The sequence below is a fragment of the Nelumbo lutea genome, chromosome 4 (assembly GCF_056320005.1).
Source record: "Nelumbo lutea isolate HS-2025 chromosome 4, American lotus-T2T, whole genome shotgun sequence".
Lineage (NCBI taxonomy): Eukaryota > Viridiplantae > Streptophyta > Magnoliopsida > Proteales > Nelumbonaceae > Nelumbo > Nelumbo lutea.
In genome coordinates this window covers 98,626,660-98,646,230 of record NC_142687.1, presented here as the reverse complement: position 1 = coordinate 98,646,230, position 19,571 = coordinate 98,626,660, and the positions used below count along the sequence as shown (strand labels likewise).

The 19,571-nt window shown below is 36.5% G+C and overlaps 1 protein-coding gene across 3 annotated transcripts; it reads right to left on the bottom strand.

Moving 5' to 3' along the window:
* Positions 1-9,979: 9,979 nt before the first annotated feature.
* On the bottom strand, positions 9,980-19,359 carry LOC148862125 (putative protein phosphatase 2C 62). 3 transcript variants are annotated; one of them, XM_088985794.1, is made up of 6 exons: positions 19,196-19,359; positions 18,945-19,075; positions 17,558-17,860; positions 17,175-17,448; positions 11,676-11,830; positions 9,980-10,236 (listed from the first exon to the last, which is right to left on the bottom strand). In XM_088985794.1, the coding sequence occupies exons 2-6, from the start codon at positions 18,954-18,956 to the stop codon at positions 10,099-10,101; spliced, it is 882 nt and encodes a 293-aa protein (XP_088841920.1). In that variant the 5' UTR covers positions 18,957-19,075; positions 19,196-19,359; the 3' UTR covers positions 9,980-10,098. The 3 variants fall into 3 exon arrangements, with proteins under 3 accessions (XP_088841920.1, XP_088841918.1, XP_088841919.1); XM_088985792.1 differs by having other exon boundaries at positions 17,175-17,478; positions 19,196-19,336; XM_088985793.1 differs by lacking the exon at positions 19,196-19,359 and having other exon boundaries at positions 17,175-17,478; positions 18,945-19,094.
* Positions 19,360-19,571: the final 212 nt, after the last annotated feature.

Here is a 19,571-nt window from a genome sequence, read left to right as displayed (position 1 = left end):
GTGATCGATTCCCAACTTTCCATTGATGATTCAGAAATCTTAAAGAATAAGAGTAAAAAGAAATAATAGTAGTAGCAGTAGAACAGAAGCAGCAGCAAGAAGAACTTCAGCAGTAGTAGTAGAAAAGAGAAACTCAAAGGGACATGTCACAACCAACTTCCACAAGAGAAGTGGACTTTATATAGGAAGACAATCATGTGCACCTAATATTTCTTAAAAACACAAAAAAAAAAAAAAAACAGATGGGACCCACTAGAGATCTAAGATAGCTTAGAAAGGGAGAGAAGGTTCCACCTGTTTAGAAAACTGATGGCTTTACAGGTAAGCAAAAGGCAGTATTAATTAGGCTGACATGAGAAATTTTGCATTAGGAAGACAAGCCCCAACAAAAAGATGAGCAATCAGACCGGTAGGCACCGTTGCCGGTGGGTCCTAAAGTGGAGGATGGATTTGAATAAGGGAAATGGTTGTTAGGCCACTAAACATCTCAACCCATCCCCCATCTGAGCACATGGAGCCACCACAACGTGTTGGGTGGGTTTAGATCTTACAATCCTCAAAACCACCCTCTTATCCGTAATGGGTGGTGAATCCACCCCATGTGGGCTATGGGCCCACAATCCACCAACCCTAGCCCATTTTGACTCCATCTCCAATACTAATTCATTATTATATTGAACATCATCAAAACCCTAACTCCTCTAAACCCCATCACATCAAATAAACTAATGTAATCTGCTCATTTGGTTTATTAGATAATTAAAATCTCTTAAGTTGTCGCCAATCTAGATTGTTTAAGTGGTTAGACACATGGATTGTATATAACTAATCATATAGGCAAGATGTTTCTGCACATACATGAATTGATTCAAAATTGGGTTTCTATAAATGATTGATTAATTCGTTAATAAATGTTTTCATCTGATTGATTAATTAACGGTTGTTTGTAGATATTATTTGTATAGGGATATTCTTTTGTACAAGAGTTACGTTGCACAAAAGGATACCTGATCAAAATATACTTCTACCACTACATATATTATTTGCTTAAGTAACTTTAAACTTTAAGAAATAAATCAAAACTTTGTCTCCATTAAGTGAAAGCTATTATTGTATAAATTTCTTCAAATGTGGAAAGTAATTAAAGCGTGTTGGGTTAATTGCATGAAATACGGTGTATTGTATTTCCATTGGTTTTTGGTGCAAATGCTGACCTTAGAACTCATCTCTCTCTCTCTTTCATGAGATGGGGCCCACTCAAAAATCTATAGTGCTTTTTTTAATGGCTTCTTAATTAGCAACTTAACCAAATCTTAAGGCCTCCCAAATCCCAACTTCTCAGTTAAAAAACGACACCTCTACATAGGACATGCAAAAAAAAAAAAAAATAATAATAATAATATTTTTTTCCCAATATATATTTGAATTACTTGGGCTCTATTTGCTTGCAGTGCAAATTTCATTTGCATTAATGTAGCAAATAGGTTGAGTGTAAATTTTGATTTACTTTTGCTTTGTTTTTTACTGTCTATTTGTTTGTGAGAAGTGAAATAATGTGGTGTCCACCTTATATGAAAGAAAGTGGAGGTAGGACAAGAATAATTTAGTTGGGAGTGAGGTGAAAAGCAAGATGACGTAATCTCCACCTTATATTAGAGACATTGAGAATAGAGGGAGGTGGAAATTTTGAATCAGCTTAATTTTGAGATAAAAATTTTGCACTGCTAATGAATGCAAATGAGACAAGAAATACCAAATTATATCAGATGAAAGTGCAAATCATAATTACAAATAAACAGATCAAATCAGGTGCTAAAGTTGTATTTGGTTCAAATTTGCACTGCAAACAAATAGAACCCTGGTGTTACTGAGGAGCCATTCCTTGCATTGTTGATATACAAAATCTTTGACATGAGAGAAGATACACTAAACAAGAGGGCTTTCTTCCAGCAACTTGCCACTTGTCATTTTTTTGGTGGCTGGATTCTTCTAGTAGTGTACTTAGGATTACCTCTCTGCATATGGGCTTTGGGATGTTTGCTTTGAAGGGCATCTTTCATTTCACAACAATTGGAGAGAGAAAGAGAGAGAACATTAATTGATGTTAGGAGGTGAGTAGAATAAGTTGAAAGTTGGGTTAAATAGAAAAAGAGAACCGGCGCATATGTATAATTGAACCCAATTTCAAGGGTTTTGCTTTGGTGAGCGGTCACATCTTAAGATGATTGCATACAAGCCCCACTTTAGAGAGACAAACATCTAGATTTGGATTTTTTTAGCTTCTTTAATCTTTAGTCTACATTTCTCGTGATACTTGCATTAACCCATATTAATTTCCTTTCTTCCACCAAACTTTTGATGGGATTGTTTGATCAGTATCATCCCACTTCCCGAGTCAATTAACCCAATTCACTCGCTGAGTTGTGAGTTCAGAAGGAACAAGAGAGAAAGGGATGTAGTTAGCTTAGGTTGTATTTGGTAAAAGAACTTTGTCTTCTATTTAATTGTAGGTATAGTCAATTCTTTTTGTACAGGTCGATGTTAACATGTTCTGATACCTCACATTTCATGCATGATGGATATCATTTTTATGGTGGTTTCCAGTCTCATGATGAGATATACGGTATCGGATCTCCTACTTATAAGAACCCTACTCACGTCTCGCTACAATTATACAATAAGAACATCTCCTGTATTTATATATCACCATTCCCAATATACAGATGTTGTGCGTATGATGTGAGTAGAGGTGGATAGGATTCTTGTGAGGAAGAGATCTGAAGTGGTTGCAATGTGTTCTATTGGAGAAAAATCCTAACTAGTTTCTAGCACAACCGACCGACATTGTTGAAGTGCCACCCTAGGAAAGTAGTTGGACTGGGCCCAAATGCCATGCATGTATGACGTGGCTTCCATACTGAAGGGTAGATGTCAGTTTAGAAGATCTCCCAATCCATGAAGTCAGAAGATTATCTCCACCGTCCGTCTGATTAAAATAGAAACTTCTTCGCCATCCATATTTTGGGGGCCTTTTAAATGGTGTATCCCACATTCCCACTCCCAACCATCTAACTTTCCTTCACATCATGGCAAGTGGATGTGACCTCTGAGTGGTTTAGGTACGCAAGTTCATCTGAAAACATTAATAATAAATTAATGGAAACTTTAATTATAACCAGGGTTGTCAATTAATGGATTTGGATTTGGTCGAATCCCATTTAAGTCCAATATAAGCCCATTACGAATATTTTTAATCATTTTGAATCGGTCCAACTTAATGTCCGAAATGTTTTATTTGTTTAAATTTGTTTTAATTTAGATTGATTTTAATTTAAATTTGGTCTATTAACTTAACCCAACGCAATCCAATATAAATTCATTATAGATGGAGCGGGTTTAATCCAATCCAATAAATACTTTGAAGAATGTATTTTGGACTGATCCAATTTAATGTCTTGTTAGTCCGTTCAACCCGTCCAAATTGATTTTGATTTGAACGGTTCCAATCTAAAACCGATCCAATAACACCCCTTGTTAGAACCCAGAATAATTATAGACTGGGATTTTCACTAATCGACTATATTATACTCTTGATTAACTGAAAGTTAGGATTTAGGGAGGCCATGCTCATACCCATACCCGACCCGACCCGACTACAATGAGAGTGTCAAGCCTGATACACCTCCTTCAAGGAAAGGTGCCACTATAGTTAGTGGAGGCTATAAGTATTCATTTTTCAATGCCAGTATGGTGAGAAAGATTAACTTCAACCAACTTAACCCAAAGCCTGTTTAAGGCCAACCAAAACCTGACCCGGTAGGATCTGGTTAAAATCGGTTCATTACTTAACCCGACGCAGTGACAACTCTACTAGGTTCAAACAATAAAATGTTGATACATACTACACAGTTGAAAATTGAAATGACCTTATGATCCCAAGAAAAGAGATGCCCAAAATGGGTAAAAAAACACTTCTTGTTTAAATGCACTAAGGCGTGGCTTTACGGGTTTTCGTGAGTCTTACTCAAAAACTCAAACAACTCACTGAGTCAAGGATAACTCACCAGGTTCTAAATTGACTTCTTCTTCCCAGTCAAAAATCTTTCCCACTGAGCCAGTTGGCACCGTCATCATTCTAAGTTGACTTTGACTTGTTGACCTTTACAAATTACAGCCTTTGATCATGGTAGCATTCAATGGGTGGACCAGCACTTGTTGTAGTCCATGATTGTTGAGTTTTGGAATTGCTCTGCTTACTCAAATTGAATAAATAAAGCTTTTGTTTGCGGTGTAAATTTCATTTTCACCACTTGGTGCAAATTCACTGAGTGTAAATTGATTTATCTTATTTAATTGCGAAAAGAAAATAAGAAATAAAACAATGTCATTTCCACCTTAGATAAAAGAGAATGGAGATGAGAGTGGGATTATTCAATTTGTTTGAAATTGAGATAAGAAGCAAGATAATGTAATCCCTAGGGGTGGGTTTGAGCTGAGCTCGGCTCACCTAGGAAGTATAAGGCTTGAGCTCAAATTCGACTCAAGTAAAAAACTTGTAAGCTCGAACTTGATTTGAGAAAAATATTTTATAAAAATAAAAATAAAAATTATATATAAAAATATTTTTATTTGATATTTAAAAAATTAAGAATTAATATATATATATATATTCGAACTCGACTCGCAAGCCTCACAAGCCAAACCTAACTCGAATAACTCATAAAAAGATTGGCTCGTGGACACCCCAATAGTCCCATCATATGAGAGAAAGGTGGTGTAAATTTTGCATCAATTTTTAGAATACAAAATTTATACTATTTATGAATTATTGCTAACAAAAAACTATACAATTTTATACAAAATAGAAGTTCAAATTCTAATTACAACTCTCAGAATTAATTTTTCTAGAGACAAATCTATAGATTTATTGACCGCCTACACAATATTAGATAATTAATCACCCTCCAGATGATAGAGAGCATCACAAAACTATCATCCACACACATGAAAATCATTAATCATAAGTCATGAATCATGACAATATACATCTTATCACCAATAATAGCTCTAAGAATCATATTTGATCTTTGACGTGAATATCTTACCCACTGTTATGGAATGCACCGGACCATGCACACATGTCATGGGTGGGCATCCATGCATGGACTGCCATGATAGATGGGACATGAGTCATGTTCATCAACCCCCATGTCTCCTGCTAACAGCTAGCATCAACTGCCCCCTTGATTTAAAAAAAAAATGAAAATCAAACAAAAAATCCCTATCAAAACAATAGACATAATCAATTTGCAATTGGTCTTATTTATTTTTTTGGGTGACAGATGGTCTCCATGTGGGATACAAAAAACCCTTGATTCTTACTCCAACATGAAGATTTGGATTCTAAGCTTGACTATACATTAACACACCACATTATCAATCAAAAGCAGTTTTGATTGCATTAAAATATGATTTCGTGTATTACATATTTAAAAGATGCTAAAGCAATATTGGTCCACCCAATAAAGATCTATTCCTTAGTCCTTACCACACACATGGCAAACAATAAGGACTGCCTACTTGGTGGGGTACCTCCTAGGGTTAGCTATAACCATGATTTGAATGCTGTCATGAGAAGTCCTTACGGTAGCTTGATTAATCAATGTTGGGTCACCCTTGAATTGAATTTCTTTTAATTTAATTATTGAAAGGAAGAAGATGGAAAGACTGGGATCCATCATTCATGTATGTTGATCCAATTGGTGGGCATGTGGGTGTGAATTGAGACCCATATCTCAATGGATTCTGCCTCCACTAAGTCTTAATGCTGGATCCCACAACCCTATGTGTGGGGATGGTGCTTGCAGAACATGTCGGGAATCATGGAGAAATTCCGGGTCTATATGGATTTTTATAATTGGAGGAAGGAATAAAGAGTTAATGTAGATAATTGATCATTTCTAATGACCATAGAGAATTTTAGACAAATGTGTTCATAAAACTGTGATTCACATGAAACCCACATTGGCAAATATACTCAAATTTGATGATTCAGGTGGACACACTTTCTTTGTGAAATTCAGAGGTAGTTAAGCTGGTCAAGTTTAGGACGGTTTCTACTTCATAATAAATTCCGATGGGATCTCACATGTTTAAATGAAAATGGGGGAATGAGTGGAAGGAAGTTTCCATCGATGTAATATTGTCATATGGTGATAATGTAAGGTGTTTTTATTGAATATGTATGTATAACTAGTTGAATTGTCTCTTGTATTTGGATGATCATATACTTGGAATATTTAGGAGTAGGTCAGATGACCTCAAATGGTTGGAATATGGTAAATCTGAAATTTGACTTCTTAACAGCAAAAATGTTTCTTAAAATTAATAGAGATGAGATCATCTGTCTTCTTAGTGCCATGAGGTCATCTGTCATAAACAGGTTTTTTTGCTCTATTTGAGTTCTATATACTATGAAGTATGATACCATCAAATTATTAGGCCCAATTAGTGCATGACATGTAGTAGCCTCAGGGGCAGTCTCATCTTTCCACATGCCTTAAAGGGGCAACTGTGAGGTTTCACTCCAGGCTTAACGGCGATCAAGTCCCCTCTGAGTCTCTGACTATTACATGCTTAATTGAGCATTTGGGCTCATTAAATGCTAAAGTAGCGCTTAACCACATAAAATGCTAGAGTAAATACTTGGCCACGTGGTCTCTATTCTTAGGTTCTGTTTGTTTTTCGGTAAGTTATTTATCCGGGTAAATGCAGTTACCTAGGTAAGTTTTTCCTGAGAAACACTTACCTACATTTATCCATGTTCTTTTATTTCTCATGTAAATAAGGTAATGACCATTTTAGTTATAAAAATCTATTATTAAAAAGGGCATTTTTGCTCCATTCAAGTGTTGACAATTTTCCTTTTGGGTGGAAAAGATATTTACCCACCTAAGAGGACAATAAAACTTCTCTCGTCACCACATAAATCTGAAAAAAAAAAAAAGATTCTTGATAATGGGAACCAAAGTCCCATTAACCAACTTTACCCCCTTCTCAAAATCCCAAAAAGAACACCCACTTAATGGAGTAGACAATCATTGTGAAGAATCATTACATAGCCTCATCAATGCTGTATCTCTCTCTTACTTTAGCTCTCATCTCAACATCTCGGTTGTCCAACTACTTGGCTAACTTAATCATCATAATCTCTGCCCTTGGAACCATTCATCGAGGCCTCTAGTGTTTTTTCATGCCTAAAGGTAGGATCCTCAGCCAATCTCAAACTCCAAGAGATCCTGATTTACCCTCATTGCCAAATTTGGTAACATCAATTAGGAGTCCTAATCTAGCAGCTCCTACACCTTGCCGTCTAACTCAGAAAACATGTTAATAAGGGAAACTTACTGAAGATTGCGAAAAATGAAGTGAAAAAATTAGCTGAGGTGAACTGCTTGACCTACTCAAGCATAATGGAACTGAGAAGCAAATAGCGAGAAATTTAGTCGCTTACCCTCATCTTTTATAGGCAATTCAATGCTTAGGATCTATTTGGTATGGACAGCAAGGATTGTGTTGCTTCATCTCCCCACACTGTTAGACGCGAACCTTAGAACCCAAAGTGGCACTATATCAAAAGTGTTGCTTCTCATTTGCTCAATACTAAGAACTTTTTGAGTTCAACCCCCACAAGGGGGGGGGGGGCGCCCCACAACACATTCAAACCGTGTATTGAGAATATCTCCCAATGATAATACAACAAATGGTGAGGCATTATTAAAAAATGTTCTCGATACATGACTGGGATATGCTGTGAGACGTTGTAAACTCGAACTGTTCATAGCAATATACTTGCACTCATTACAACCACACTATCTCGTTTACCCAATACCGACCTCGAGCCAAGTAGTTGGTCTCATGTGGCCTTGGTCTTAGAAGTGGGGCATGTGATACTACCAAATAATTTGGCCTAATCAGTGCATGACACATGGTGGCCTCGAAGGGCAGCCTTGTCTTTTCATAGGCTTTAGTAGAATTTCTCCCCTAGGCTTAATGGTGAGCCCTCTCTGACTGTTATAACCTCGGACGAGTGCTCGGACTCATTAAATGCTAAAGTAACACTTGGGCACATGGTCTCTACTCTTACTCTTAATGGAACAAATAGTCACTGCAAGCCAAAGTGAGGAGACATTACAAAGCGTTACTAATGTTGCATTCAATAGCGCACCACCTATAAGTAGGTCGGATAATAGTAGTTATCTCTCACCCCGATGTCTTGGCACTTTAACACCTTGATTAACTTAATCAAGTGAAACCCTTGCTTAATCTCAAATCTAAGAGTTTCCAATTTACCCTTGTTGCCAAATTTGATAACATCAATTTAAATTCCCAATCTTGTAGCCTAACTCAAAAGACATATTGAAAAGGGAAACTTACCAAAGACTACATGAAATGAAGTAAGAAGATGACGATGAGGATGGCGTCACTTCGTCTCTCCATGGAACTTGAATGACACCCTATCAAATGTGTTGATTCCTAAGCCACCATTTTTCATCCTAGGGTTGACGATTTGATGAATTGGAACCTTACCATTTCATGTTTATTTGACCATTAACAACTTTGCAATGGAGTGATGGACTTCCACTCAATAAGATCACACTATTTCCTTTGCTCAAAGCCACTTTGAGCCTAACAGCCTAGTCTCACGTGGCATTGAAGTTATTTGGCCCAATCATCATGTGACACGTAACATTGGACTTAGAAGTGAAGGCATGTACAAATTTATTTGGCCCGATCATCATGTGACACGTGGTAACCTTAGTGGTCAGCCTCATCTTTTCACAAGCCTCAAAAGACAATTGTGGGATTTTCCCCAAGCTTAATGACAAGTCCCCTTTGAATATTAACATTCGTTGAGTGCTCAAGCTTATTAAATGCTAGAGTAACACTCAACCACATGGTCTCTACTCTTAATGGAATGGGAAATCACTGCAAGACGATGCTAGAGTAACTTTCACCCTTGGAACCATACCCTGAGGCTTTTGACATTTTTTCGTGCTTATAAGTGGAACCCATTGGCCAATCTAAACTCCAAGAATTCCCAATTTACCAATAAACCCTAAAATAATTTTAAGGATGTAAATACAAAAGCAACACTTTGAAGATGTTGGTTAATTGCTTAACGTTGTAGATGCCTCTTTCTATGGGTAACAAATCTATCATTTTGTTTTCTTTTATGGCACATCGGTTAAATAGAGGAGTTACAACCATACCTCTGCTAGTAACTTCTCACAATGATTAAATAGAGAATCCATCTCTCCCATTGATTGATTTCCCTTTCTAGCCTCTTAGGTACCCAATCCATGTTCTTTTATTTCCCAATTAAATAAAAAAATGACCATTTTAATCATAAAAATCTATTATTAAAAGGAAAATTTTTATCCCATTCGAGTGTTAACAACTTTTCCCTAAGTGGAAAATAGATATCACTTAAATAAATTTTCCTAATCTCCACAAAAGAACATAAATATAATATAGATTCACCAACCTTCCCCTCTCAAAATCCCCCCCCCCCCCAAAAAAAAAAAAAAAAACCCGCCTCTTAGAATTTTGACTTTTTGTAAACAAAATATCCTGAGAGAATTAATTTTATAATAGTTAGTGGCATTATAACTATTTGAAAATGGATGGAAGGCAGACGTATATATATATATATATATATATATATATATATATATATATATATATATATATATATATATATATATATATATATATATATATATATGCAGGTACAATCTCTCCATGATATTATAAGAAGGGATTCAATGCTATCATAATAAGGGATTCATAAAAGCTCCATGTTGTTCACTACGACTCAGAAAAATCACACTACCATTTGAAACGAAGACCGAGCACTGCCAGACCCCTGCTTAAGGTGTTTAGTGCTGGAAATAAAAACCTTAAAGAAAGCAAAGCATCAGTCGAAAAGGTAATATTAGATTTAAAAAAAAAAAAACCAGTTGGTTTTCATCTTTTAAAGCAAAATTTCTTTGGCAAACTGTTTTAAGCTAATGACCAAGAAGGAAAAGAAAAAAATCAAAGGAATGATACAACAATGCATGAGATGTCATCACGGCTGTTCCTTGATAAAGCCTCTTCAATCAATTGCTCAGCTGCTTCTTGAGAGTCATTCATGTCTCTTATGCAGTCCACTGCCTCTTGGTTGGAGATCACCTGCTCAAACATGTCCACAATTTTTAATCCTCCATTCACTTTGTTAGCAAGTAATTTGAGAAATGTTCATAAAACCTGGTTTCCACGCAACCAAGTCTAAACTCGTTGTGACATCTACCAAATAATAAGACTATAAAGACCACCACTAGACAACCAAAGAAAGAACAACGACACACCACTAAAAGAAAACTGACGTATCCAGAACAACCTTATTTATATAAGAGGTCAGAAACCAAGAAGGCAGAAAGGAAAACCACTCCCCCTGTTACAGAGAATGCTAGGGAAATGTATACAAGGCTTGTAGCGGTTTCCCTAGCTTTCCCTACTTTTTTTTTTTTTCCTTCAAACCAAACAAAACATTAAGCTATGTTTTGTTTGATAGAAATAAGAGCTTTCCCTCAACTTTCTATTTCTCTTATTTAAGCATTATTGTTTTGAAACCATCTTGAAAGGGTTTTGAAACACAATATGACATGATTTCTCCCATATGCCAAAACCTCATGGTTCTATCCACACCAAGTAAATTGAATGATTAATACATGACCGAAAAAAATTATTTGAGAATTTTCTGACAACAATACACACAATAGTATAGAACACCTTATAAAGCTTGTGGTTTTAATCATGTGGTCTCAATCACTCCACAATGGAGCCCAGTGGATTCAAATACATCACACCTCAAACAAATTACCTTAATCACAAGGAAATGATGGTCATTGATATTAATGGCCGTTTTTATTGGACAGTTTCAACTATAAGATGATAAATGGAGGGAATGGAATCTTGTAGCTATAAGAACCCAATGAATAACACAAAAAGGAAACAATCTTTATGTTAGAGGTTGAATTCAAAAATTAAGGGCTTGTTCGTTTTAATAAAATTTAGTCTCATAATATATATTATATATTATACGTTATAATATATAATATTTTATGTATGCTAATGAAATTTAGTTTTAATCGAAATTTTCTATTTTGGTTATTTCGGTTTTCTTGTAATTTGATTTCGGCTCAGTTTTTATTTTTTATTTCAGTTTTTAAAATTTTGATTTATTCGGTTTCGTTTTTAACCGAGTAAACCGAATGCTCACCCCTAATGTGGGGTCGGGAAAAGTTTATTTTCCACGAGTATCACTTACCCAAGTGACACCCATCTCCTAGGTGGATAAGTAAGTTTCCCACCAGGGGGGCATCCCATGGATAAATGCATTTATTTAGATAATTATTTCCCAGGAAACACTTACTTGGACAAATGCATTTATTTAGATAATTATTTCCCAAGAAACACTTACTTACAAATAACTTCCTGAAAAATGAACATGGCATAAGAGTAATTTAATATACCCTTAGCATTTTATTATTATTATTCCTCTTTCATAAACAAAGAGATTAAAAAGGAAAATTCAAATTGAAGCGAACAATCATAAATCATCAACTCACCTTCCATAAACCATCACTAGCTAGGATGATGAACTCCACATCCATACCTATAGTCTCAATAATGATATCTGGTTCTGAAGTTATATGTTCCTTTAAACTTCCATCTCCAAATGCCCTTGACATTGCAAGTTGTCCATCAACTCGTGGCACATTCCCTGATCTCATTACAAACTATTAGTTTCGTCTGAATGGCAATCTATTCAGTTACTTTTGGCTGAGAGACACATCTGAAACAAATACAGAGAACTGAGAACTATACTTTATTGTAAACCTTATTTTCTGATAATTTTTTAAAATTCTTGATTATATAAGGGAACACTGAATGACTAAAGATAATCCAATAATCAAGAAAGACCTTTTGAATGGGAATGATGTCTAACGTTGAATCTGAATCTTCACCTCTTCCGAAAATTACTGCTAACCATTGGTCATATGATTTACCTCTTCTAAATTTGAATGGAAATGGAAACAGTAATGAAAGTAAAAAAAATCAAAAGAAAAGAAAATGCAGACATTTGTATATCAGATATATAGAAGCCTAATTAAGAGGGCATATGCAATGATATTCCAACGACTCTATAAACATGTTTATATACTATAATTAGCTAATTTTTAACCTAATTAAGAAGGCATATGCAATATCCAATTTTCTAGTGGCAGAATCTTATCAATAGACTTAGTTGATGTTAGGTTGTAGGCAAATTTGTTCTTAGAGTACAATAAATCCTTTGGTAAATAACTAGAATCTACAAAGCTGAATCCTCCAAAGAATCCTTCTATGAGATCCTAGTAGTTGGACTTGAGAGAAATAAGGGTTCGTTTGGTTCGCGGGAATAGGGGTTTATGTGGAGCAAGGTTCAAAGTATCAATATAGGCTGATATGCCGGTAGGGTGTATTAGCCTATATTGATGCATTTTTTTTTTCAAAACCATTTCAGAGGGGTTGGTTTGAACTATGGTCTGACTTGATGCAATCCCTATAGGGATGTATTGGGAAGCCACCGACACGATACATATCGATCAATATGGGCCTATACTTTGAACCTTGATGTGGAGCAACTTGCAAATAAATACATGGAACAATTGGTTAGGACGGAACTTCCCAAAAAGGAACGAAAGGATGAAAACACACAATCCTACGGAAACATTCAACTTTCTTATTTGTTTCTTTTTTTTTTACTTTCCTAGTCTTAGTAGAGTTCTTATTTGTTTGTTTTCTTTTAGATTAGTTAAGAAAGGTGTAGGAGTTGTTTCCTTTACTATTTGTTTCCTTAGGAATTGGTTTCCTAGTTTGAATAAATTTGTAATTCAATGCCTATAAAAGGGACCTTGAGCCTTATAGGCAGTGAATTTTTTCAAAGAGTTTCTCTTATTTTTTGGTACATTACCAGAGTTTCAACATAGTGGATTCTAGGTCTTTTCTTATCAACGTGTAGCTTGCACAATATCAAGCTCAACCACGACTTTTGTCCTGCGTCAGTTGGTATTAGAGCATGTTATCTTGCCAGTTTCATCAGAACTCTTTAGTATCCTGATGGTTGGTTGCAGAGAAGATGCTCACTCTAATGATGAACGTGGAGTAGAAGCTCTATGGGATACATTGGAGGCTCAAGAATGTCAAATGAATGAAAGGTTGGATCGCACAACTGAATTGCCAGAGGAGATACGTACCACACTTATAAGTCTCAGCCTTAGCAACAAAGGACACGAAGACAGAGGTAATGTTCATGAGAGAAATCAACCTGCAGAGAGACATGCTCCTGTTTGTAGGCAACAACGAGTTTGGGAAGATGATTCTGACAATGAATGAGAGTTTGAAGAGCCCTACGAAGTGGTCAAGCCATGTAGAATTGGGGAATACAAGATCAAACTCGAGATTATTTACTTTCAACAGGAGTCTAAACATTGAAGGTTTCCTTAATTGGTTGTCTGAGGTAGAGAAATTCTTTGACGTCATGGCCATTGCAGATGATCGGAAAGTTCCTCTTATTGCTTACGTATTAAGATGAGGGGCAGGAGCTTGGTGGCAACGCCATCAAGAGAATAGGGCACTGCATGGGAAGCATCCCATACGAGAGTGGCACGTGATGAAGCAACTATTGAGAGGAAGATTTATGCTTGCAAATCATGAATAGATTATGTTCCAACAATTTCAAAACTACGTGTAGGGCAAGCAAATGGCGGAAGAATATACAGAGGAGTTTTTGAGGATGTAGACCCACTGCAATCTTAGAAAGACAAAAGATCAATAGATTGTCAAATACATTAACGGCTTGAGGTATGCCATACAAGATAAATTGGGGATGCACGCTATATGGTCTATTGATGAAGCCCACGATTTGGAAATTAGAACGGAGAGGTTGCTAGTGCTTCAATCAATAAGCAGAACATAGAATTATAAGCGCACACAAGCAGAGCCCTAGAAGTCTTCTATCGCCAAGGATAAATAGCCTTAGGTTGCTAATCAGATCTGACCATCTGAAGTAGAACTTAAAAAGACTCAAGTAGGGGATGGCTTGAAACACCATATTAGAGCTTCTACTAGCAGGACTAGCAATAACCCTTATGCCAAGCCAGTGCCTAATGGTCCTTGCTATAAGTGCAGTGAGTACGGCCATAGATCTAGTGATTGCCCTCTATGGAAGGGTGAGTAGGATCGGGAGGAAGACAACCGTGATCATGATATAGACATGGACAAAGGTGAATTCGATGATATGGTCGGTGGGGAGAGGATGGTAAACCAATTACTTGTGTGGTGCAGCGAATCCTCTACACACCAAAGGAGGAGGAGATCTCATAGCGATGGAAGATCTTCCAATCTAAGTGCTCGATCAACCAAAAGGTTTGTGACCTGATTATAGACTACTGCAACTGCGAGAATTATGTGTCCAAGGTGCTGTTGATCACTTGCAGTTGACAATAGAACCACATCTGGCCCTTTATCAAATCGGATGGATCAAGAAGGGCCTTGCCATTAAGGTGACAAAAATCTTTAAGGTTCCTCTTGTTCTCCCATATAAATACATACATGTTCTGTCTACCCCTATGTGTAGAATCAACATCATATTGCCATGAACTCCCCAACAACACATGACATGCATCCATATCTACTACATCACACATGACCCAAGGGAGGCTCACCCAAAGCTACTAAAGTGGAGGGACAATCTTTTCTTTTAATATCTTCATTGGAACTTGAGTTTTTTTGTAGATACCAAGGAGGCCAAAGAGATGTTTGCTTTGGTGATCAAGGATGAAGCAGAGCCCGATCGTGAAGTTCTAGAGCAGGTGCAGCCCTTGTTGGACAAGTTTAAGGCCCTAACTATGGAACCAGACCATCTACCCCTTATGCGTGGCATCCAACATTAGATTGATTTGATTCCTAATACCGCCTTACCAAAATTTTTGCATTACCAGATGAGCCTAAAGGAAAGCAAGATCCTAAGAGAGGAAGTGGAGCTTGCTATGAAAGGGCATATTCGAGAGAGCATCAACCCATGTGCAATACTTGCATTGTTGACACCAAAGAAGGATGGAAGCTGGAAGATGTGTGTTGATAGTCAAGCCATCAACAAGATCACCATCCGATACAGATTTCCCATCCCTCGGTTGGATGATATATTGGACCAATTGGGAGGATCCAAGGTGTTCTACAAAATTGACTTGAAGAGTGGATATTATCAGATTCATATCAAGCTTGGCGTTGAATGGAAAATGATGTTCAAAACTAAGGAGGGCTTCTAAGAGTGGTTGGTGATGCCCTTCAGATTGCCTACTGCTCTTAGCACATTCATGTGGCTAATGAATTAGGTACTCAAATCCTTTATCATCGGGATTTTAGTGGTCTATTCTAATGATATTCTAATCCACTGCAAATTTGAGGGAGAGCATATACATTTACAGGAAGTACTGACGGTACTATAAGAGAACGAACTCTATGTCAATCTGAAAAAGTGCCACTTCATGACTGATAGAGTGATGTTCCTTGGTTATATAGTTGGTGCTGAGGGGATACATGTAGATGATCAAAAGATCCAAGCTATTCGGGATTGGCCATCTCCAAAGACTATGATGAAGGTACGCAGCTTTCATGGTTTGGCCACTTTTTACAGTAGATTCATCCAAAATTTCAGTAGCATTGTGGTCCCCATCACCAACTGTTTGAAGAAAGGGAAATTCGAGTGAACAGAATAGGCTGAAAGAAGCTTTATGAAATCAAGGAGAGGTTATCTTCTGCATCAGTACTAGCTTTACTAGACTTTGAGCTAGAGTATGATGCCAATGGGGTTGGAATCATTGGTGTTATTGTGGATGCTTTTGTTGGATTCAATGTTCCTATCTTATCTTATCTTATCTCTTAGCTAGATTCAGTGTTCCTATTAATTAGGCAATAGCATTATTATTTCCTATGTCTTTTAGAAAGTTTCTTAATGTTTTTTTAGAAAGTTTCCTTTTAGAGAGTTTCCTAATGTTTTTTAGAAAGTGTCTTTTTAGAAAGTTTCTTAATGTTTTTTAGAAAGTTCTTTTTTAGAAAGTTTCCTTAAGATGGACTCTTGTAATTCCTATTTAAAAGAGCAGATGTTATTCAATAAAACTATCGATAATTTCAGTCGAGAAAGAGTAGGGGAGAGTTGGTGATCTCTTTAACAAATCACCACAAAGGTGCTAAAGATAGGTTCATCGAGAAAAAGGAGAAACAAGGGAAAACAAGAAGTTTTCCCCGTTAACCGACCTGTGACGAGATCATATTCGCGGGCCCTTAACATGTGTTTTATCTCAGGAAGGTAAACCAATAGCCTATTTCAGTGAGAAATTAAATGAGGTACGATAGAAGTGGTCAACATATGAACAGGAGTTGTACACAATTATTCGAGCTCTTAAGAATTGAAAGCATTATCTGATTTAGTGGGAGTTCGTGATCTATTCAGACCACCAATCATTGAAGTATTTCTGAAATCAACGACACTTCAACAAGATGCATGCCAGGTGGGCAACTTTTTAGAGCAGTTTCATTATGTTATCAAGCATAAATCTTGTGCTTCAAACCGTGTAACTAATGCGTTGAGTAGGCGCTCCACTCTACTCATGACTGTAAGTAATGGAGTTGGGTTCGAGTGCTTAAAAGAGCTTTATGATACCAATTGATCAAGCATATTCTTTTTTCATATTTATGTGGGGACCAAGGAAAATTTATTTTCTACCCAGGTAAGTGATACCCATCTTCCAGGTGTTTAGGTAAATAACATTCCCACCTGAGAGGCTTGGATGGGACAAAAATGCCCCTTTTAGTAATAGATTTTTATGGATAAAATGACCATTGTCTTATTTACCTAGGAAATAAAAGAACATGGGCATTTACCTGAGTAAATAGCTTACTGAAAAACAAACAAAAAACTTCATATTATAAAATATATAGATAGAGGCAATTGTCTCCTACTCCTTTAGAGTTTAGAAGGTCCTAAAAGAAAAGGAACGAGACAATTAGTTAGATTGTTATACCTGGTTTTTTGGATACAAAACCACCCTTGCTCTCAATGGCATGTTTCTCTTTTTGTGGCTCATGATCCACAGATAGCTGTTTGGCCACACCTTTCTTGCATAGAACTGCACGAGAGTCTCCCACATTGGCTACAACCAATTTCTCCCCATTGATCAAAATTGCCGTTACTGCAGTTGAACCACCCCGCCGACCACCTACTCTCTCTAAAACCTCACCGTCAGTTATCCTATATGCTCTTCGGATTGCACTTTCCATATCCATCGAGAAACCGGGCTTCCAATGGAGCACACCAGAATGAGAGAGCTTAAGATCAATCACCCAATTAACAAATCTAATAGACAAGAGAAAGCACCAACAAATTTAAAAATGAAACTGCATGTACCTCATCCAATATGTTGTCAAATAAGTGGCTCTGTAAGTATTTTGGAACAGCACGTCCTGAATGTCCATCAAAGATTGCATATAACCCCAATTCAGCACCTTTCATTCTTCTAGTTTCTGCTACAACATAATCTTCCATTGCATGATCCATTTTTCCTTTGACCAAATGGAATCCATGAGTAAAGCACCTTCCTGATGGATTTCTCTTAGCTTTTTTCCTTTCATTGTTCTTATCTTTCCTTGTTCCATTGTATGTTTCCTTTTCATCAGTTCTTATTACACTAAAATCATTTATGACTTTTTCCTGCAAATTAAGAAAAACACTCAAACCTTAGAAAGATGCACAAAGTTTTGAATGTTTCTGTTAAACTAAATATAGAAAAGGCCATGAAAGGAAGTGCATGTTTAATTTGGACAATTTCTTAATTACATTATGGATAAAAAGAATTAAACCTCCCCTAGTGTTTCTCCTAAATGGTTATACCTCCCCAATAATTTCTCAAAGGACTTAAAAGTTAAAACCTCCCATTTAAGATGATGTTACTAGACAAATAAAACCCCTCTTTATTTTTTTTTCAAAATTCCACTTTTACCCTTTAAATATTATAAAAATAATTAAATAAAAAAACCTGAAAAAAACAAAGTTTCCCAATGTCCTGAGAGTGCTGCATTGAGTTTCATCACAGTTGGGTTTCTAAGGAAAGAACTGGTTTGAAAGTTTGAAAATTTGAAAATTTGAAAAACGCTGATTGAGCAATTCGATGGTTCACTTTGAAAATTTGAAACACATTAAAGGGCAAAAGTGTCTTTTTAATGGATTCTGGCATTTTTGATGGACATGATGTTTTAAGTCCAATTAGAAAGCACAAGAAAAGTACAAGTATTTATGAGAAAACGGGAGGATTAAGTCTTTTACCCTCACATTATTGAAAACATAAAAAAAAACCCACTGAGATGATGATATCCTAATCTTACCTACTTTATATAAAAATGAGAATAGAAAATGGTAATCATCAAGAGACCTGATTTTCCAGTTACATTATTGCCCCTCCTTAGTTGTTATAAAAATTCCAAAATTACCACATTTATTACTTCTATTGGCTTTTTACTACTTCTGTATGATATTAGGTTATGTATTTAAAATGATTCTTAATCACTGTAAATTAACAACTTCATTATTTTTTTGGGGTTTCATTCGATCAGACGATTATAATCATTTCTTGTTTAAAGTTTCAGCTCTCCATGAAAGAAGAGCATGGAATTGAATATCAATTGCATGCAAAATCAAGCATTAATAAAAACAAGCGATCATGGTGATTATTAGCAAAAGAAAAAAAATAAAACTGCAATAAACAGTAAGTCGACTTCTCTCAAGGAAGATGACGCACCGTCATACTCATTCTAGTCGGAGAAACCTGTTTGATGACGACCCAAAAGAAAACCGAAGCAAACTCTTCTTCTCCTTCTTCAGTTGGTATGGTTGCTCTACTTATTTGCGCTCTGTGCTGTAAGACAAGTGCTGTGTATTCGTATTCATATTCAAGTCGGTGGCACCGTCAGTCATTAAAACGTGTCGAAAGGAAGAACTCGTAGCTCACCACCTGTTGCAATATGAAAGCACATGTTTTTAAAAACTTACAGGTTTCAATGGGAGCAGAGAGAATCGATTAATGGCTCCTCCAATGGATGATCTTCGTTGGTTCTCTTCGTTTTATTGTATACTCTGTTCTTACGTTCTGGGTTTGCCTGTTGTTCTGTATAGCCAACAGCAACAACCATTTCCGCCATTACCAACAATGGTCCAACTGCTTACCCCCCTCGGCCCTCACCAAGAATTAATGGTCCAATCCCAATGCAAGTGGATCCAAGGTAGATCCAGTCTAGACCAACTGCTTCAACCCAAAACCGGTCCAGCCACATTCTGAACAGGCTCATACATATCCTGTTCAGCGTTCTAGGCCCATTAATGCTGGCATAGGCAAGGGACAGACTAAGATCTAGCCTGGCCCAATCTA